The sequence below is a fragment of the Pteronotus mesoamericanus genome, unplaced genomic scaffold (assembly GCF_021234165.1).
Source record: "Pteronotus mesoamericanus isolate MK-2021 breed Mesoamerican mustached bat unplaced genomic scaffold, CSHL_Meso_final contig_179, whole genome shotgun sequence".
Classification (NCBI taxonomy): Eukaryota; Metazoa; Chordata; class Mammalia; order Chiroptera; family Mormoopidae; genus Pteronotus; species Pteronotus mesoamericanus.
Window position 1 is genome coordinate 350,870 of NW_026555075.1, and position 18,779 is coordinate 369,648.

Consider the following 18,779-nt stretch of genomic DNA (forward strand, 5'->3'; position numbering starts at 1 on the left):
AAATCATATGGCCATTCACGGTAACATTAATGAAACAAATTAATGACATGGGAAGTCCATGTGATATAATATTAAAGGGCAAAACAGGATATAAAACTCCTTCTACACTATAATCTCAACCACGAGAAATTTCTACACATACACGCCCAACTAAAAGAAAATTTTCCAGAATATTAACACTAACTATCTTGGATAGTCAGTGAATTTACAGATGACTTATTTTTTTGTTTGTATTTCATTGCCTATTCTAAATTTCCTACAAAGAGAAAATAACTCTCAATGAAAAATAAATTATTTACAACAAATATATAGTATTTTCCTAGATTGACTTCATTAATTTATATAATGTTTACACTTCTCAGGATCTTATATTTTTATTCTGGCAAATGAGGGGGGCCCCCAAAACTGGAATCGTCTCCTGGAGCGCAGCCCCTTGGAGTGCAGGCTTACCCCGCTAGACGAGTGTGCTAGGGTCCCATCTGTATCAGCGGGTCAGCTGGTGTTTTTGTGAGAGGCTGTGTTCAGCTTCAGTGAAATTTTTGTTTGAAGACTCAGTGTGTTCGCCCATTTCATGATGGGTAATTTACGAGCACACCTGCCTACATGCACTGTGTGTTCAGCAGTTTTTGACTGAAAACAGCATGCCTCCTGTGCCCGACCAGCCCTACTCACCAGATCTCACCCCAAGTAACTTTTTTTTGTTTCCCTGGATGAAAAAAATCCTGAAAGGGAAACATTTTTGCCAATGTGGAAGAGGTGAAACAAAAAATGGCAGAAACACTGAAAGGCATCAAAGTTGACAAGTACAAAAACTGTTGAGCAGTGGAAGAAACCTCTTGCTAAGCAAGTACTTTGAAGGAGACTGGAGTTTAAACATGTAAGAATGAATATACAATTTTTTAATAAATAAATTCCTGGGGTTTTTTTGGCCCTTGCCTTGTGTATAGATGTGTGTATGTAGTTTAAATATACAAACTAAACATTATAGTATTAGTGTATCTTATATTGGTATACTTTAGTTTTAAAATTCCAGATTCCTTTAGTTCAGTTTAATTGATAATGAGAATAAAGTTCAAGATTGGAGGGAAATACATAGAATATTTTGTGAATTGAGTTTTTCTGAGAGCTATTCTAAAATACCTTATACCCAAGAACATGAGCTACAATTTAGTAACTTACTGCTTTCCATAATGATGCAGAGATTTGTTCCTGAACAAGAGAGCTAGGAAACAGAACCTCAAAATAACTTACATTCTGTGCCAATATACTGAGTGTTCTTTTATCGAAGTAGAAATGCATATTGGTTCACATAAGCACAAGTACACACTGTTTTATTCTTCTTGCTGTGCTTCCCTCTCCTTTCCTTCCTCACTTTTTCTGCGGGCCCTTCCTTTTTAACTGGAATATAATTCACATACCATAAAAGTCACCATTTTAAAATATACAATTCAGTGGATTTTAGTATTTTCACAAGGTTTTACAACCATCACCATTATCTAATTCCAGATGATTTCATCACCCCCAAAGAAGCCTCATACCCTTTAGGAGCCACACCCCATTTTCCTTAATTCCTTCTTATTGATTTTCAAGAGCTCTTAAAATATTTTAGAGATTACCCACTTATCAGTAATATATGTAGCAAATATTTTCACAAGTCAATTTCTTTAAGCCAGGGTGTGGGTAAAGCCTTTCTAACTACAACCTAAAATCTAAGTACAAGAAAAGACTGATACAGTACAAAAATAATTTTTTAGGGTAAAATACCAAATAAAAATGAAATCCATGGGGGAATTATTTGCAACTGATAAGTAGGTAATCTACCAAATATTTTAAGAGCCCTTGAAAATCAAGGAATAAAAGAACCTCCTTACATACGCGCGCGCGCGCGCGCGCACACACACACACACACACACACACACACACAGAAAAATGAGAAAAATGAGCAGAAGTCAATGGCAAGCAGTTCATAGAAAAAGGTAAACAAATGGTTCTTCAATATATGAAAAGATGCTCAACTTTGTTGATAAGACAAAGTCAAGTGGAAACTACACTGAGATGCCATTTCTCAGCCATCACGTGGCAGGGACTCAGAAGCTTGACAAGGCTGTGGGGGAAAGGCCCACTCATACATTGCTACTGTCCGTAATTGCAGAATTGCACAGGGCCTAAAGAGGAAAATTTGGCAAAATCTAACAAAACCGCATGTTCGTTTACCCTTTGACCTAGAAGTCCCCTTTCTAGAGATTTACCCTGAAGATGCACCCAACAAATATGAAGCAATAATATGCATGAGGTTATTCACTGCAGCATTCTTGATAATAGCAAAAGTAGGATTTGTGACCTGGACGCCCATCGGAGACTGGTGCACTGAGCTAGTGCATCCGCGCAACGGAAACAATACAGCTGTACAAAAACGAGGAAGATCTCCAAGGAGTAATCCCTAGAAGTGAATTCCAGGATATATTGTTAAGTGAAAATACAAAGAGCAAGGGGTAAAAGAGTATATTTTTGCGGAGAAACACAGGAAGCATAAGCCAAGACTAATAAAGATGATTGCTACAGGATGCGATTGACGACAAAGTGAAGCGACAGAACGAGCGTGAGGCTTTTTAAAAACCAAATTTTGACTTTTGAAACATATAAATGTTTTACATATTAATAAGATAAAATTAAGTGACCCCCCTAAAAAAAATTGAAAACAAACAGGATCAAGTGAACCTAACTATTTGTTAAGTTGGTAATAGTAAGCATTCGGAATAAAGAATTCAGGTAACTTTTGAACAAACTAATCCCTGTAAATGCCATAATTGTTGCCAGAAAACGTGTTGGGAAATAGGATATTTAAACAGGCCCAAAATAGCACTACACAAATTGCTTGTTAATTACAAAGGAGCAGAGACATTTTTTGCAGTGAACAGTGCTGGCGGGCATCATCTTAACCAAGTTATTACACCTCTTTTTTATTGTGGTAAGATATACAGACAGCATGAAATTTACCAGTTTGACTATTTTTAAGTGTATGATTCAGGCACTAAGTACATCCACATTGTTGTGTACTCATCCATTTTTAGAACTTTTTCATATTCACAAACAAACTCTGTAGCCATTACAAATTGTTAAAATGTGCATTGTCAGTAATGGAATAGCTTGACCTTATGTGTCTGCAGAGGAGATGAAATGGGGAGTGCACATCAACTCTGGTGTAGTCTTGCCAAAATGTTTAGTCTGCATCTAGTAATGAGTAAATAATCAGGCAATTCCAGAATGCAGAACATTCTGTAGGACTCAAGAAGATCAATGACATGAGAAACTAAAAATAAACAGAGGGCAAGAAGATATAGATTAAAGGAAAATAAAGAGCCATGATAACCAAATGCTGTCAGAATTTCTGATTGGATGCTGGCTGTTTTTTTTTTTAAATAGCTCTTAAGCACATTTTTGAGACAGAGAATTGCAATATCCACTGTATATTATATAAAATTACTGTATCAATGTTAAATTTCTCAGGCATAATGATAGAATTATGGTTATGTAGGAGAATGTTTTGTTCTGAGGGGTGAAATATATACCTAACTTATTTTTAAGTGGTTTCTCAAATACACAAATAAATAGACTAATTATATTTACATAGATATAAAAAGAGGAAAGAAAGAAATGTAGTAAAATAAAAGGTTGGGGAAAAGGCAAAATAAAACAAAATACAATGAAAATATATAAATATAGATATTTTCAGTTCATCATTTATGATTTCATTCATTTTACTCATCATATTTTATACTAGATAATCAAACTACATGAAATATTTTCCTAAACTCTCTATTTCCTTTGGTTCTTATGCTTTAGTATAAGGTTTACGTAAGTCTTTAATTCAGCACGTAAAATTAAAATTGAATGTCTTCAGAATTATATTTAATGGAATTTGATTACATTGTTCCTTCAGAGCAGAAACCTAATTGTAAGATTTTAGACCCTTAAATAAGACAACATAGAAGGACTTTTCGAAAGCATTTCTAATAGACCTCCCTCTATGCAGACTTAATAATATTCCTATTTCAGATGGTGACTTGTTCCCTTGAACAGCGTTCTTATACTTCGGTGTAGAGATGCACACGGGGAAGAAAAGAAATCAGCATTTGATCAACATGAATGACTAGCATAGGAGGTAGTATCTGAATCAACCTGAATCCTTATGTTATCCTGCATTTAAAAATCTCTTCCAGGAGGTGAAATCGACTGTGTGGATAAGGATGGCAACACTCCCCTCCACGTGGCTGCAAGATACGGTCATGAGCTTTTGATTAACACCCTAATAACCAGCGGAGCTGACACAGCCAAGTAGGTTACTGCAAAAATACGGTGGAATAACTGCCTCTTGTGGGAATGCTGCCAAAGGGTTCTGCCATGCAGGAGATATGTCCCATTCATCCAGGTTAAGGTGGATCTGTACCATTATGCTAAAGACAAATTAATTTTGGACTAAATTCAGTGACTTGTAGTGACACATGCAAGGAAGAATCAAATTTATTTTTCAGCCACATCAAAAAGGGGCCTATTCCAGTGGTTTTAATTAAGGAAACTTGAACTTTATTCTTAACTCTGGTTTGTAATAGTCTTCTGTTCTTTCCCATGTTCAATGTCAGTTAAGCAGGGAAAATAAAATGGAAGTGGACAAATTCACAATTTATTCAGGGAAGGGGACTTGACTTCATTTCACACTTCAATTCAGCACAAATAAATCAAGCATCTATACCAGTCTGTCACAATGCCAGGTGCTATGGAAAATTTCAGAAGTAAGTTACCTGGTTGGCACCTCCAGGAGGCCATAGTTGTGTTAGAGGCCAGAGGCCTACCTAAGACAAAGGACCATGCAAGATAGTATATACTAGAGTTCTAAGTGAAACAGGCCTTGAGTGGCAAGATGTTTGGTGGAGTCAAGGTACCGTTGACTGTGGACAGGAAGGGGAGAGCTCCCAGGTGGCCAAAGTTTTCAGAAAAACCTTCCAGGCGAAGGTGGGTTTTGAGTAGGCTTGGAAGAATGAGAATTATTTGAGTAGAGCAGAGGGTGGCAAACACCCCTAGCAGGGTAGAAAGCAGGAACAAAAGATAAAAAGAGTCACCTCTGGGATGTGTTTGGCCTGATGGGGTGTGTGTGATGATGACATGCTCTTCAGAGAGGCAGTATCATGTCACGGACGGGGGCCCAGGCTCTCACGGGTTCCAATCCAAGCTACTTTGCTTGTGACCTGTGTGACCTTGAGCCAGTTGCTCAATATCTCTGTGCGTTGGTTTCCTCATTTGAAAGTATTCAATAATAGACCTGGCTAGTGTGGCTCAGTGGGTTGAGTGCCAGCCCACGAACTGAGAGGTTGCTGGTTTGATTCCCAGGTAGGGCACAAGCCTGGGTTGGGGGCCAGGTCCTCAGTGCAGGGCGTACAAGAGGCAACCAGTAGATGTTTCTCTCTCTCTCTTTCTCCCTTCCTTCCCTCTCTCTATAAATAAATCAAATCTTTAAAAAAAAGAGAAAGTATTCAATAATAATAGTATTTACCCATTGGTTTATTATGAGGATTAAAGGACTTAATTACTAGTAAAGCCTTCTGCAATTGGTGAAGATCTGTATGAATTAAATAAATACATCTGCTAAGGTTATTAAGCAAGATAATTCATGTTAAAAGCTCTTTGAACATTGCCCAGTACAAAATAAGCTATCGATAAATGTTAACTATTATTTTATTATTGAATATGTAGTAGGACCAAATTAAAAAGGAGCCTTAGATTCCTGAATAAAGAATTTAGCCTTGATCACAGAGACTGTGGGTAACAATAACTGAATTATCAGTGAAGAACAATCGAGGGCAGTATATTATGAGGAATTTTATTTTATTTGATAATTTTTTGGAACAGAATTGAAAGTCTTGCTTGAAAAGTGATCCAAAATGTAAATGGTCCAGGGAAATGTGATAGGTTTCAGTGATTTTCTGGGCTCCTAGTCTAGTGGTGGAGAAAAAGTCAAGGGCAAATGACTGCGATTTCATGAGGTTTGTTATGACAGAGGTTTGGACCAGGTTGTGGGAACAGTGACTCTCTGGATCCTGCAAAAGAGGGGACATTTCAGCAAAAGGAAGGATGGATAGGAGCTTGCCAGGTGGATAGAATTGTGTGAGGTAAAAAGACAGAGGGGGAAACAAGAAAGGATGTTCCAGGAAGAGGAAAGCTATTCGAAGGCACAAGCACATGAATGTGTTGAAAGCAAATTCCCAAGGCTGGATTATCTGATGTGCGGGGGTGGGGTGGGGGTGGGGGTGGGGGGGACGCGTGGAAAGAAATGAGGGGGAAAGGCAGGGAGAGCCACATCTTGAAGGACCTAAGGGGAAATGATCAAAATAAGGGGGAGGAGAGTTGGAGATTACTAAAGGCCCTCTGACCCCGTCCCTCTGACCCCACCGAAAATCACTGTTATCTGGGCTTCCTTTAGATCTATGTAGGCTACCTTATTAATGGGGAGAAAAGCAGGCCTTTCCTTCTATAAATAAGTAAACAAACACATAACATTTATGAAAATAACCCATTTTCATTCATAAACAATATGGCCAAGTGTGTTTTAAAAGATCTCTATATAACAAGTTTTATGGGAAAGCAAGTTTAACATTGCTTTCTTACAAATTTATTTGAATTTTATTCTCAGCCCTTGATCGAATGTTATTTGTTATTCTTTTTGCTTCTCTGAATTCTTTAAGTCAGAGCACTTTCTGCAGCTTGACTTATGTAATTTTATGTGATGTCAAAGCCCTTTGGTTTTTCTTCTTTACCTTTTTTAGGTTTGGGGCACTTGTCTCTAGGGTTTTAATTTCTCTCCCACCTGACCGATTATGCTCTCACTTCTCTTTCTGCCTCAACTGCAGCAGAACTGGGGAAGTTGTAGCTGTGCAGGTAACTGTTCTGACATTCATTTATTCACTAAATGGTTGTTGAAGGCCTATTAACTGCCTTCAACCCAGAGCCCACTGGGTCAGGCTCTGGGGTTACCGAGGTCCCTCTTGGAGGCAAGCATGAAGCAAGCAACCATGAGCATGCGTGCTAAGTGTGATGCTGGAACAATTGCCAGGTGCGACTGAGACATTGTAGGGGGAGTATCTGGGACACAGCGGAGCCAGGAGGGCTTCTGGGAGGAGCAATGGCTAAGGGAGATGGAGGATGAGTAGCAGTTAGTGAGGCCACGGTATTGAGAGTCTTGCAGACCCAATTATGGACTTAAATTATTTTCATTATAAAGTTACTTGAATATGTATAAGCATAAGAGTAGATAGAAACTCCCTAGCTTTTGACTCTTAACATGTCAATGAATCCAAAATATTACAAGACACATGCAAACAATAGTCACTTGAACTGCACAGATTAGCAATCAATGGTAGCAAACATTCACAAGTGCTTACCCATGCGAGGCACTGCTCTGAGCGGTGTCATTTAACTGTCACAGGAACACTGTGGACTAAGTGCTATGACTGTCACCATCTTACAGGTGGAGTAAATGAGGCACAGAGAGGTTCAGTTACCTGCCAGAGGTCACAAAGCTTGTGAGGGGTGGACATGGGACTCCATCCTTGGCGGTCTGGATCTTGAGCCTCAGCTCCTAAGCACGAGGCTTGCTGTCTCTCCAAGTACCGAAAGATGAGATAGTCCTTGTTTTACCAAAATTAAATTACCGCCTGTACGGTATTGTGGTGCTGTTGGCTGTGGTGCTGGCTCTTCAGGGTTTAGTATGGGCTGCAGGAGTGGAGGTTCTGCAGCGGCTTAAAGAGGTGGGACAGTGGACTCGCCACACAGCACAAATAAGCTCCAAACTGGGCATACAGAAGGTATGCTGCGTTATCATTGGCCCGCCCTAGGTTCAGACATCATTTATCTGTTAAGTCCACCTTTATTTTTCTTACTTCCCCCTACCATTTAAAGTAATATTCCACTGCATCATGGGGTCCTAAATGCAAACACGGGCCCTGGATTTGCAGAAGTATGTAGTGGTAAGGTGGTGTTCAGGTGAAGCCAAAGATGCTTTTGTGCTAACTGCTTTAGATTATCATTGAATGGAAAAGACAGTTTAAAAGTCTTTGTAGAGGACTCTTGAGAGCCCAAAGATCTTTTCAGTGAAAGCTCCTCCCCCAGACCCTGAGATGCATTGATTAATTTGAGAAGGGCTATAGGCAGAAGGGGCCTTGTAAGCCGCATTCGGGTTTGGACTTTATTCAAAAGGAATCACTGAAAATGCCTGCGGGCTGCAGACACCAAGGACCGGGCCCCATTGTTGTCAGCTACGCCCAAATGCTATAATTTAGGGCACATGATAAATACTTAAATGACATAAATAAAAACAATAAGAAATTGATTGTTTGATTTGGGTTGATCAGTAGAGTTAAGAATCATAAAATTATTTGATGACCAAAAATCATCAAATGCTTTTGTCTCGTCCACTCAGTGGGCAAAACTAAACCAATTCCGTCGAAGAGAGTTGTGAGGTATCATAAAGGATTCTGAAATGAAGAAAGACTACAGAAGTGCTAGCTGATCACATTCATTCTCAGCTTTTAAGGACTCACGTACCTGATTTTAAGGAAGCACAACTTTATTACAGCTTCAGAACTCATAGACTGCTGATTATCCAACTAAGCTAATAAGGATTATGAGGGCAATAATAATACTAACGTGTGTGGTAAAGGCTTACCAAGGGCCAGGCGCTCTGTTTAGTATTTTGTGTGCATTTTCTCAATTAATTCTTGCAGTTGCCATGTAAGAGTGACACTGTTGTCATCTTTACTTTCAGGATGAGGGAACTGTTATGAACTTGTTCAACATCCCATAGCTAGCAAGTAGCTAAATAGAACTCAAAGTTTCTGATCCCATCACCTTAATCACAATGTTCTTTACAATATGACCTAAAGGAAGATTCCAGAAAAGACCAGATGTGGGAAGGGACAGACTGTGTTTGATGCCAAGGCAAATGCTTAAAATAACTTATATTCTAATGGTGCAAAAAGTTCTTTTTTTCATCTCTGTTAGCTGTCTACGAATTATTCTGACCTCATTTATTTGAAAATAACTGGGTAGGAGATACCAGCTAACAGCTAAATTAGAAATAGCTAATACAAATGTGTTCCATTAACTTTATGACTGGTCCAATAAATGTACCAATTTAACTGGAACTGGTCTCCTCTTTTCTGTAATTTATGCATTGTTAAGTTTAGTGTTATCTGACATCTTTATTTCTTGATCTTCCTGGATGTCTACCTGATGATGTAAGAGTGATCCTTCTTATTTGACTTATAAGACAGTCACATCCTAATTTCCCTGCTAAAGGTTTTATGATCCTTCCTTTAAAAGCCATCTTATTTTATAACAATAAGGGGCTAATTTTATTTTGAAATGCATGAATCATTTCTGAAGTGATTCAGAGATCCTGAATTCTACTTTTATGTTCTTTCCAATTTTGACCTGATATTCAGTTTTTCTATTTGAACCATAGCAACATATTCAAGTCCAAAGGCTAATAGAATTTGAGTCTAAATTAATGTTTTAAAAAATGAGGTAGTGATTTTTTATTTACCATGGAATAAAAAATATGTCAGAATTTTTGCTAGACCTTTTAGAGTAGTTTTTCCTACCTTGTCTTCTCAGAGGTTTACATAACAGTAAAAAAAAAAGAAAAAGACATAAGTAGCTAGTGTAGAGTATGATGATTATCTAAACACAATGGTGTTAAGTGGTAAGCTTGATTAGAAGTATTGATAATGAAGATTATCAAATATGTTACAATACTGTTGTCATATTATCACTTGTACTTTTTATGTTTTCCTAATTGATTTCTTATAGAATTTAATACTATTTTCTCTAATTAATTTGCTTGTATTATTTTATATAAATATACATAGTATATACTTGTGAAATATATATTATGATATATCTTATATAGGATATATTTTATATGTTATATATTGTCCATAGATATAGACATGTGTATATGTAGATCTAAATATGTGTTATGTGTATAATATAAAAATTAATATATTTATATTTTAATTATATATATATATATATATATATAAAAAGAATAAGGAAGGCTCAAAGAAATCTTGATCAGTTCAGTCCTTGATTTCAGGCATGTTTTTTCAGGAACTTAAAAACCTCCTAGAAAATGTTCTATCCATTTTCCTCTTGCAAATGTCCAGAGATATTTAATCACGTAGTTTTTCCTCAGTTGCCCAAAATAAATAAAATGATTAGCTAAAATCTCATTAGCTTAAAGTTCCATTTAGTAAGAAGCTTTTAAAACATATTATACATTAAAAGAAATTACTATGTTTCACTGGTATCAAGACAGAACAAGATAAATAGCAGCCCAAAGAGAAAAGATTCCCTCCCACCTTCCAACACATTCTTCCTTTTCATGAGCGTCAAGGATGTCACTGATGCAATTGCTTTTCAGAATTTTTTTTTTTGTAAATGATGAGAGAGGCAATTACAAGCAGTTCTCTTGCACATGACGCTGCCCGGAAGACGGGCAAATTGCATCTCTTGATGGATGCCAGCTATTATATACGCGGGGTTGGAAATTTCCATATAGGGAAAAGAAAGCAAACAGAGGGAAGACTGAACAAAAACGCCAATAAACAGAAAGAAGTTTTCAGGGAAGGAGAGAGGTAGTTTGTTGCTGGCAGACTGAGATTTCGCAGAACACTGAATACCATGAAATATATGTGAATCTGTATATACTTTCACACATTCACACACATCATAATAACTTTGAAGATAGCAAATAAAGTTCATGTATCCAGAACTTAAATTCAAATCATATGTGTTTTTTTTTTTTATGAAGTGTAGAATCAAAACAGGCCACTTGGTGCCAGAGAAGAAACTTAGGGAATTTATCCTGCAGATGTAAATGGACATACTTGCTTGTTTTATGCAGATGATTTACAAAATCTGAAATCTCTTATTTGAACATAATGAGATGTTATGAGAAGTGGTCACTAACCTTATAAATGCTTGTAAGTACACAGGGATCTCCTGATGAGGCTGTTTATTATGAATTACAGTTCAGCACATGGCTCTGGGTCCTCGTTTGAGGAGAGATGATGGGCAAGAGGAAGATTTAATTCTGGAGGCGAAAGGGTGCTGCCATCACAGGGCTGCCTGACCCTTAGGGACGTCCTGGGGACTGTGTGATGGTGGGGGATCCGTCTGAAAAGTGCTCTTCTGGATTCTTTCTGTCATATTGCTAGGGAAAATGTGCTAGATTTATGAAATATATGCAAGAGGATGTTTACTATTTCAAACTGCATTTGTGACTGGTATCCTGATGTGGGTTAATGTGCAATATAAAAGTCGACTAGGAAGATAAAGTTTTACTTGCAAAAGGTAAACCATGGCTATTCTCATTTAAAATTTTATTTTCAATAATCCAGTCATTATTAACTCTTAGCAAAGTGCTTGGCGCATCATAGGTCAATAGTAAATATTTATTTATTAATTCATGGAATAAAGCAGGTTGTTTTTTGGCGTTGAGAGTTTGTCTTATCACTAGCACCTCACATAGTATCTGATACTTAGAAAGTATTGAATAGGTGAATGAATGAATGAATGAATGAGACATCAAATTGCTAACCTGAAAGAAAAAAGAAAAGGAAATTAATTTTAAAGGTAAAGAGCCACATATGTATATGTGAAACATTTTCTTTAAAATACCTACATCTATCATTGTGGGCTTTTACCTTGATTTAGGTCCAGGACTTTATTATGTTAAGGTAGAAAATGATTGCATAATTATGTCTCAAGCAGAGGAATTACACAATTATTTCAGCCAAGAGTCCCTAAGCGAGGCGCTGTGGACTTGCTTTTCATCAGAGAACTTCTGGAAAGGTAATGTCCTTCCGCATGCATCTTGAGATCGGTTACTGTGAGCTGCTCTGTTTTTTTTCCTCCCCAGGTGTGGAATCCATAGCATGTTCCCCTTACATTTAGCTGCCCTAAACGCTCACTCTGACTGCTGCAGAAAGTTGTTATCATCGGGTAAGTAACTCCATGATCACAGATGAGGCTCAATGTGTCCTCTACGTGAGCCACGTGGCGTCAGGTGTCTGGTCAGAGTGAGTGGCTGGCTGTGCTTCATGTCATTCATTACCTGCTCTGGGGATAGCTCCCAGCAGCCCTTGCTGTTTGAGCTGTTGAAATGTCAGTATTCCTGCCCCTGAATGAGAGTCTTGTCTGTTTATCAAGTTAAAGCTTGGGTGATCCAGAGTGAGAGACACACAGGGGTGGCCAGAGCTTACAGAAAATTTGCCATCAATGGAGAAAACCTCTTTGAAGCTTAAAATGGTGGCTTAGCATTGAATATTTTTCAACAAAGGAAAGAAGCCAAATCCCCCGTGTTTTGACAGCAGAAAAGTGTCATGCTACCATCCCACTCTGTGGGCTCTGAAAAATCACCACGGTTGATCCCCTCCAACTAGGTTTAATTTTTATTTTTTTAATGCGGGCCTGTTTGGAACCAAGAAATTCCTTCTGGTTTGGAGCTTTGCTAATCTTTCTTATCACTGCTTCTGCCAACCTCCATGTATTAAGAAGTTCCTGGCTTTCAAAGGTGATAGAGATCTGCAAGGCAAAGATTGTTTATGAATTAATTCAACAGATACTCCAGAGGCATTTTTTTCCCTTTAAGTACTTTACGTATGGTTGATTCATTCTCCCTGCTTTTGGCATGTTTAAAAATAACCCCTGCATGAAAGCACGTTTCCCAGACCTTAAACCAACTGAAAGCTAATAATATATTAAGACAATACCTATTCCAGCATGTTAAGATGATTCCTGTACCTTCCATATTTTCTCCATGTGTTCTGTCTGTCCGTCTATTGCCCTACTTATCTCAAATTGGTTTCATAAATTTCTATCCTGGAATTGAAATATGGGGCTGTGGTTCACCCAGAGCTGAATGTGAAAATAAATTCCTCTTGACTTCACGGTTCTTCCTATAAAATTGCCAAGCTTGAGCAGTTACCATTCGTTTCCATGACAACCTCTTTCTGACTACAATTGCTTGCGTTCTGGTTTTTCTACTAACTGATTTTTCTGTCTCTGCAATGTTTCTTGTGGTTTAACTAGGACAAAAGTATAGCATAGTGTCCTTGTTTAGTAATGAGCACGTGCTGTCTGCAGGCTTTGAAATAGACACCCCAGATAAATTTGGAAGAACATGCCTTCATGCTGCTGCTGCAGGAGGGTAAGTAGTTAGCAATTTTAGCTGTTATTTTCATGACTTAATTACTAACTCATCTTAAATGACCTAAGTTGTCTGTGATTCAAAGGCAATTTCCTTAGTAAAATGGGTAAGAATTATATATACTGTCACCAAATAACACTGTTGCACTTCCCGATTTACTTGTATTTTTGTTCTTCCAAAGAAAAATCTTAGTCCATTTCATATAGAAAATTGTTCTTCATTGGTTTTATTTTCTCATTACTTTCTTTTCTTTCCATTTTTCAATTGTAGATTTTCACCCTGCAGAATATGCATCTACTTTGTACTCCCTACACTAAAAGAAAAAAATTTGCGATTTTTTTAAGTTTTTCCTTTTTTTTTTTTTTTTTTTTTGCTGGTAGGTTGGCGATGATCAAGGGAATCCAAGATTGAGTTAATAAATATTCATTTATATACATTTTTGTCCCTATTTCAAAATTGATTTTTGGTCTTTATAGGGGTTAAATGTGAACAACAATTAAGAAAACCCAAAGGATAAGAAAGAAGGGATTAATCCTTGCCTTTTTTTTTAATTGCAAAGAATTTTTCATCAGATGCTCTTTTTCATGTCAGCAGTTACATTAAGGCTCTGATCAATACATTGTCGATATATGACCGCATCACCCAAACATGACCTCTCTCAGGTAGCTTTGTTTGGGTAAGATGTTGGTTCTTAATCAACTTCCTAGTCCTTAAGGAATAGCAGCGCTTCTCCATTTATCTGTATATCAGAAGTGGATAGATAAGCTGTGGAGCTTTAGGGCCCCTTACTTGCATGGTTCCCTTCCAAAGTCTTTTATCTAGTTTTATATTCCTAATTTTGTATTATTTTTTAAAAGAGCCTCCTTCTCTTCACCTCATTCCCCCAAATCACATGAGCTTCATGAGCTACACTCCTGGAATCTGCCTCTGCCTTTGATCTTTTGGCTTCTCAGAGAGGACAGGTGCTTTACATCAACTGGCCTGCTGCACCAACACCTACTAGTCTCAGAAAGTTCTTATGTTTTATGACTGAAACTGCTAGTTCTCTGAGAAAGGTGGCAATAAAGGGCGGATGTGGGTGGGGAGAGTCCTGCTCTGCTCAGGTTTATCATTAATGAGGTCATTTTTCTTATTTAAGTGATGATAAAACCGTAAATCCTAGGCCACTTCTTAGCATTCTAAGTTTAGAACAATGACGGATGATTGTCTGTTTTGAATCCCACATTTTAAAAAATATCAGACATGTACAGAAAGTGACTACACACCATTCTGCATTCATAATAGGAGTCTGAAACTCCTATTAAAATTAATATTTAGCTACATGCCCTTCAATAGGAAAATTCACTTCAATGGGTCCTTTGCTTTCTACAAAACATGATTTATTGCTTCTGCAAATGACAAAGAAGCTTTGGAAGATCACTATGCTCCATTACATCACTTTTGGCCTTGGTTCTGCACATTCATTTACCTAGATTAAAAAGACAGGGAAATGCAGCTGTTTTATTTCCCATTAAGGAGAGTCTGGTTCGAAAATGGTTAACATGGTGAATTCATTCTGCTGTGATACAAGGTAATAATGCTCATCTACTCTGGCTCACTGTTTAAAGGTGAAATGAAATTATTATAGATTTAAAGGGTTGTTTCATAAATTCTTGATGGTTTGGAAAGAGAATTTTAGGATAAATGATGAAACCATCATGGAAAGGTTTAATCATATAATAATCATGAAATTCCATAGTCATGGGATTGAAAATGTTTCATCAAGCTCTTTCATGTATTGATTTATTAGCTTTGAAAAAATAATTTTGGTAACTTTAGATCCTTCATATGGCATTAGTCTAATATGGCCATGTTATTTTTGTGTTAGCAGAATTTAAAGCTGGGAGTATTGATTTATTTCTAAGTGCACACTGCAGAACACAACTCTTTCTGAAGATAGCCCAGCAATTCACCTCTGCCACCTTAATGATGTTTTCCCTGTCTTTCTAGTAATGTGGAATGTATAAAACTCTTGCAGAGCAGTGGAGCAGATTTCCATAAAAAGGACAAGTGCGGGAGGTATGTAAACAGGGAACTCTGCTTCAAGTGCCTAAATGAAAGACGCAGGGAGCCGTCCGTCTGGAAATCATGTTATGTTGCAGTAGTAAAAGGGAAGCTAGCTGGGGAGATTTCCTCCCCAGAGGGAAACCCCTTCTTGTAGTGAAACGCCGAAAGCAGGTACCAGCCACAAGGAAAGCATCTCTCACAGCTTCTGTTTACAAGTGCCAATTGTCTGTCTTCTCCTTCCCTCCTTTTTAAATCTTCTACATGGATACAGTTTGGAAACTTCTGTTTACAGCAGAGTGGAACATTTTAGGCCCCCTAAGCCAGAATGTGGCCACAAGATCTAGAGCATTTTCTTATATTTATTGAACATTTCATGGTGGGACAAATCTTCAGACATGTTTAAAACATTAAACACATACCACCACCACCAATAATGGGTCATAGAACTTTTCTTACCTTATTGGTCCTTTACATAGCTAAATCATGCCATAATATTACCACAGTTCATGGATATACATTTATTCATTTAATTAAATTTTAATTTGTTTTTTTGCATAACCTTTCTCTCCTCCTCTACACATACACCCTGGTTCTTGACGTTGCTACAGGTTTCTTCTCTTACTAACCGACATAGGACAACTCGTACCCATCCGTCCAGGTTTCTGTTGTGACAGTTCCCTGCCACCCTGACAGGGCGCCCCTCCTCTCTGCCCACCCTGCACCCTGCACGACTGCAGCACACAGCACACTGTTGCGGTGGACTCTCTTTCCGTGCCTCTCTCGTCACGTGACTGGAGGTCTCCTGAGGGCAAGGACTGAGCCTCATTTTCTCTTTAGCTCCAGGCTCTGCCACATAGTTGATACTCAATAATTTTCAGTTTAATTAATAAAAACACAAGCAATCCAATATGTAAAATATTTATAATTTCCTTTTTAGTTGGGGCTAAAAGAGGAGTAAATCAACTAGTCAAAGAGCCCTTCAGTTGACTACAAGATATAAAATAGTTGAAAATTGATGAATAGCACTTGAAATAAAGTAACTCTTATTTCTAGTATGCTGTTTGGTTATTATTCCCTGAAAATTGCCTCGGAGCACCAGATAAACTGTTAAATAACTGAGGGCTAAAAATAAGTAATATAAATCATATTTCTGCACAGCCTTATGCTTTACGGGGAACTGTGTTCTCTAAATGTTACTCACTTGATTTCTCAAAGTAACCCTATGAGGTATATGGAGATGATTATTATCCTTTTTAACTGATGAGAAAACTGAGCCCAGAGAAGCTAAACAAGTTATACATGTACATGGAATTTCAGACCTAGAATGGACCTTAGCGGACACTGCTCAAACGTCCTTACAGACATAAGGATGACGCCCAGGCCTGGACAGGGGATGTGGTTGGGTCCAGCCTGCAGCTCTGCCCAGACCAGAGCCCAGGGCTTCTGATTCTTTGTGCATTGTTCCTCCTATTAACTTACAGTTCAGTGGAGAAGATGAGACAACGCCTATAGCTAACATCAAGGCAACGTGTGATGGGAGCGCAAGAGAAGCCCAGGCAGGAGCTAAATAATCTCAGACAAAAGGGAAAGAGAGATGCTGGACTTAAAGGATGAGGGGGGTTTGGGTGGGTGGAGGTGGTTCAGGAAGGGACATTTCAGGGAAGAAAACAACAGGGACAAAGGGAGAGGGAAGTGTGGACATGCTAGGAAAACCTCAGGTCCTTCCATTCGGATTCAATAAAGGGCTTCTCTAGAGGAGAGAGAGAGACGCCAGAAAGGTAGGTTGGGACCAGCTCAGGAAGGTCTTCAATTTCAGACTAAGCAATCAAGGCTTTGTTCAGTGGGGAGGGCCACAAGTTTTAGGACACAATTGTCATATGTGGGTATTGGACCTTAGGAAACCTAATTCTTTATTCATAACAACTAGAAATTCAAATGAGAGTTTGATTAGAGATAAGGAGGCGTGGGGATGGTTTTGCAATATTGCGAATGAGCAGTAATGTAGACCTGAACCAGGACAGGCAAGAGGAACAGAAAGAAAGATCTGCAGGTGGCCGTCCTTGCCCAGGCTCGTGGTTTTATAGCCTCAGTTGCAATTTACAAGTCAAAGGAAGGCTTGTCCCATAACCTCCACACTCAGAGACGGAGAGCTCTCCATACCGCTAGGTATGCTGCTGTCAGTGCTAGCGCTGAGGATGGGTCTGTTTCAGGCTGAATGAAGTAATAAATTGCTGTTTGTTTTCCAGGACCCCTTTGCACTATGCAGCTGCAAATTGTCATTTACGCTGTATTGAGACATTAGTGACCACAGGGGCCAACGTTAATGAAACAGATGACTGGGGACGGACAGCTTTGCACTATGCTGCTGCTTCAGACATGGATAGAAAGTAAAAACAGCCTTATTCCTGTTTCCTGGTGGGGGGGCAGGGGAGGGGAGGGTTTGCTAATTTTCTTGCCATAAGAAAATGGCATTCTGCCTCAGGGAAACTGACTGAAGAATCTCTCTCACCCAGACCCAAAGGAGTTAGAAATTCTTCATCCCTAAGCCCAGTTTTCCCATTCTGCTCTCATGTGTGATTATTCCATGTCACTGCACAATTACTTCTCTGTTTTCTGGGTTGAATGCCAAGTGGAGCTGTCAAGCTCAGGTTTTCAGTTTGACATTCAAAATTTGTTGTAATGTATTTTGTCATATGCTACACTTTCCATTATCATCATTTAAATGCTTCATTTGCTGTAAAACTTACGTTTGCCGATATATGTCATGTGTCAAAAATATCCATCTCTGCATAATCCCATGGTGTCAAATGCAGTGTCAGTATGTGTAAAATAGTCACTATTTTATTGTTCCAAGCCTGGGTATGGATACTCTTTTAGGAGCGGAGGAGAGGGAATTGGTTGCCCTGGATATCTTTGCATTCTGGGTGACTAGGAAGCAGTGCCCACCATTTATGAGACTGTTCTCAAAGACTTAGGGACCAGGGCCTCCTTCGTAGGAATAGCTTTTAGTGACCTTGTCGGGAAAACTATTGAATTATCTGCTGCCTTGTGCTGTGGAACTGATTCCACATCAGTGCTAACTCCTTTTCTTGTGCAGCAGCAATTTTCAACCTTTTTTCTTCTCATGGCACACAAACTAATTATTAAAATTCTGTATCACACCAAAAAATATAATTTTTTGCTGATCTGACAAAAAATAGGTATAATTTTGATTCATTCACACTGGACAGCTACTGCTGTGTTGCCTGTTGTCATCTTTTTATCTGACAGTCTAAGGGAAAGGAGATCAGTGCCCCTGACTAAATAATCAGGTATTACATGTTTTAAAAATTCTCGTGGAAACTCAGTGTGCCTGCCGTGGCCCACTGATGGAAAATTGCTGTTGTAGAGCAATGGCTTTCAAACAGTGACTCGCAGTAAGAAGTACATGTTATATCATAACCCAATACATACAGTCACAGGTATATGT

General features: G+C 38.4%; 1 protein-coding gene across 1 annotated transcript in view; it reads left to right on the forward strand.

The window, feature by feature from the left end:
• ANKRD44 (ankyrin repeat domain 44) overlaps window positions 1-18,779 on the forward strand; it is a 285,622-nt gene that overhangs the window by 183,932 nt on the left and 82,911 nt on the right. The window contains exons 10-14 of the mRNA XM_054566695.1: window positions 4,221-4,335; window positions 11,975-12,057; window positions 13,201-13,264; window positions 15,254-15,322; window positions 17,557-17,697. Of these exons, the coding sequence (XP_054422670.1) occupies window positions 4,221-4,335; window positions 11,975-12,057; window positions 13,201-13,264; window positions 15,254-15,322; window positions 17,557-17,697 (472 nt within the window). The remainder of the gene's footprint in view (window positions 1-4,220; window positions 4,336-11,974; window positions 12,058-13,200; window positions 13,265-15,253; window positions 15,323-17,556; window positions 17,698-18,779) is intronic.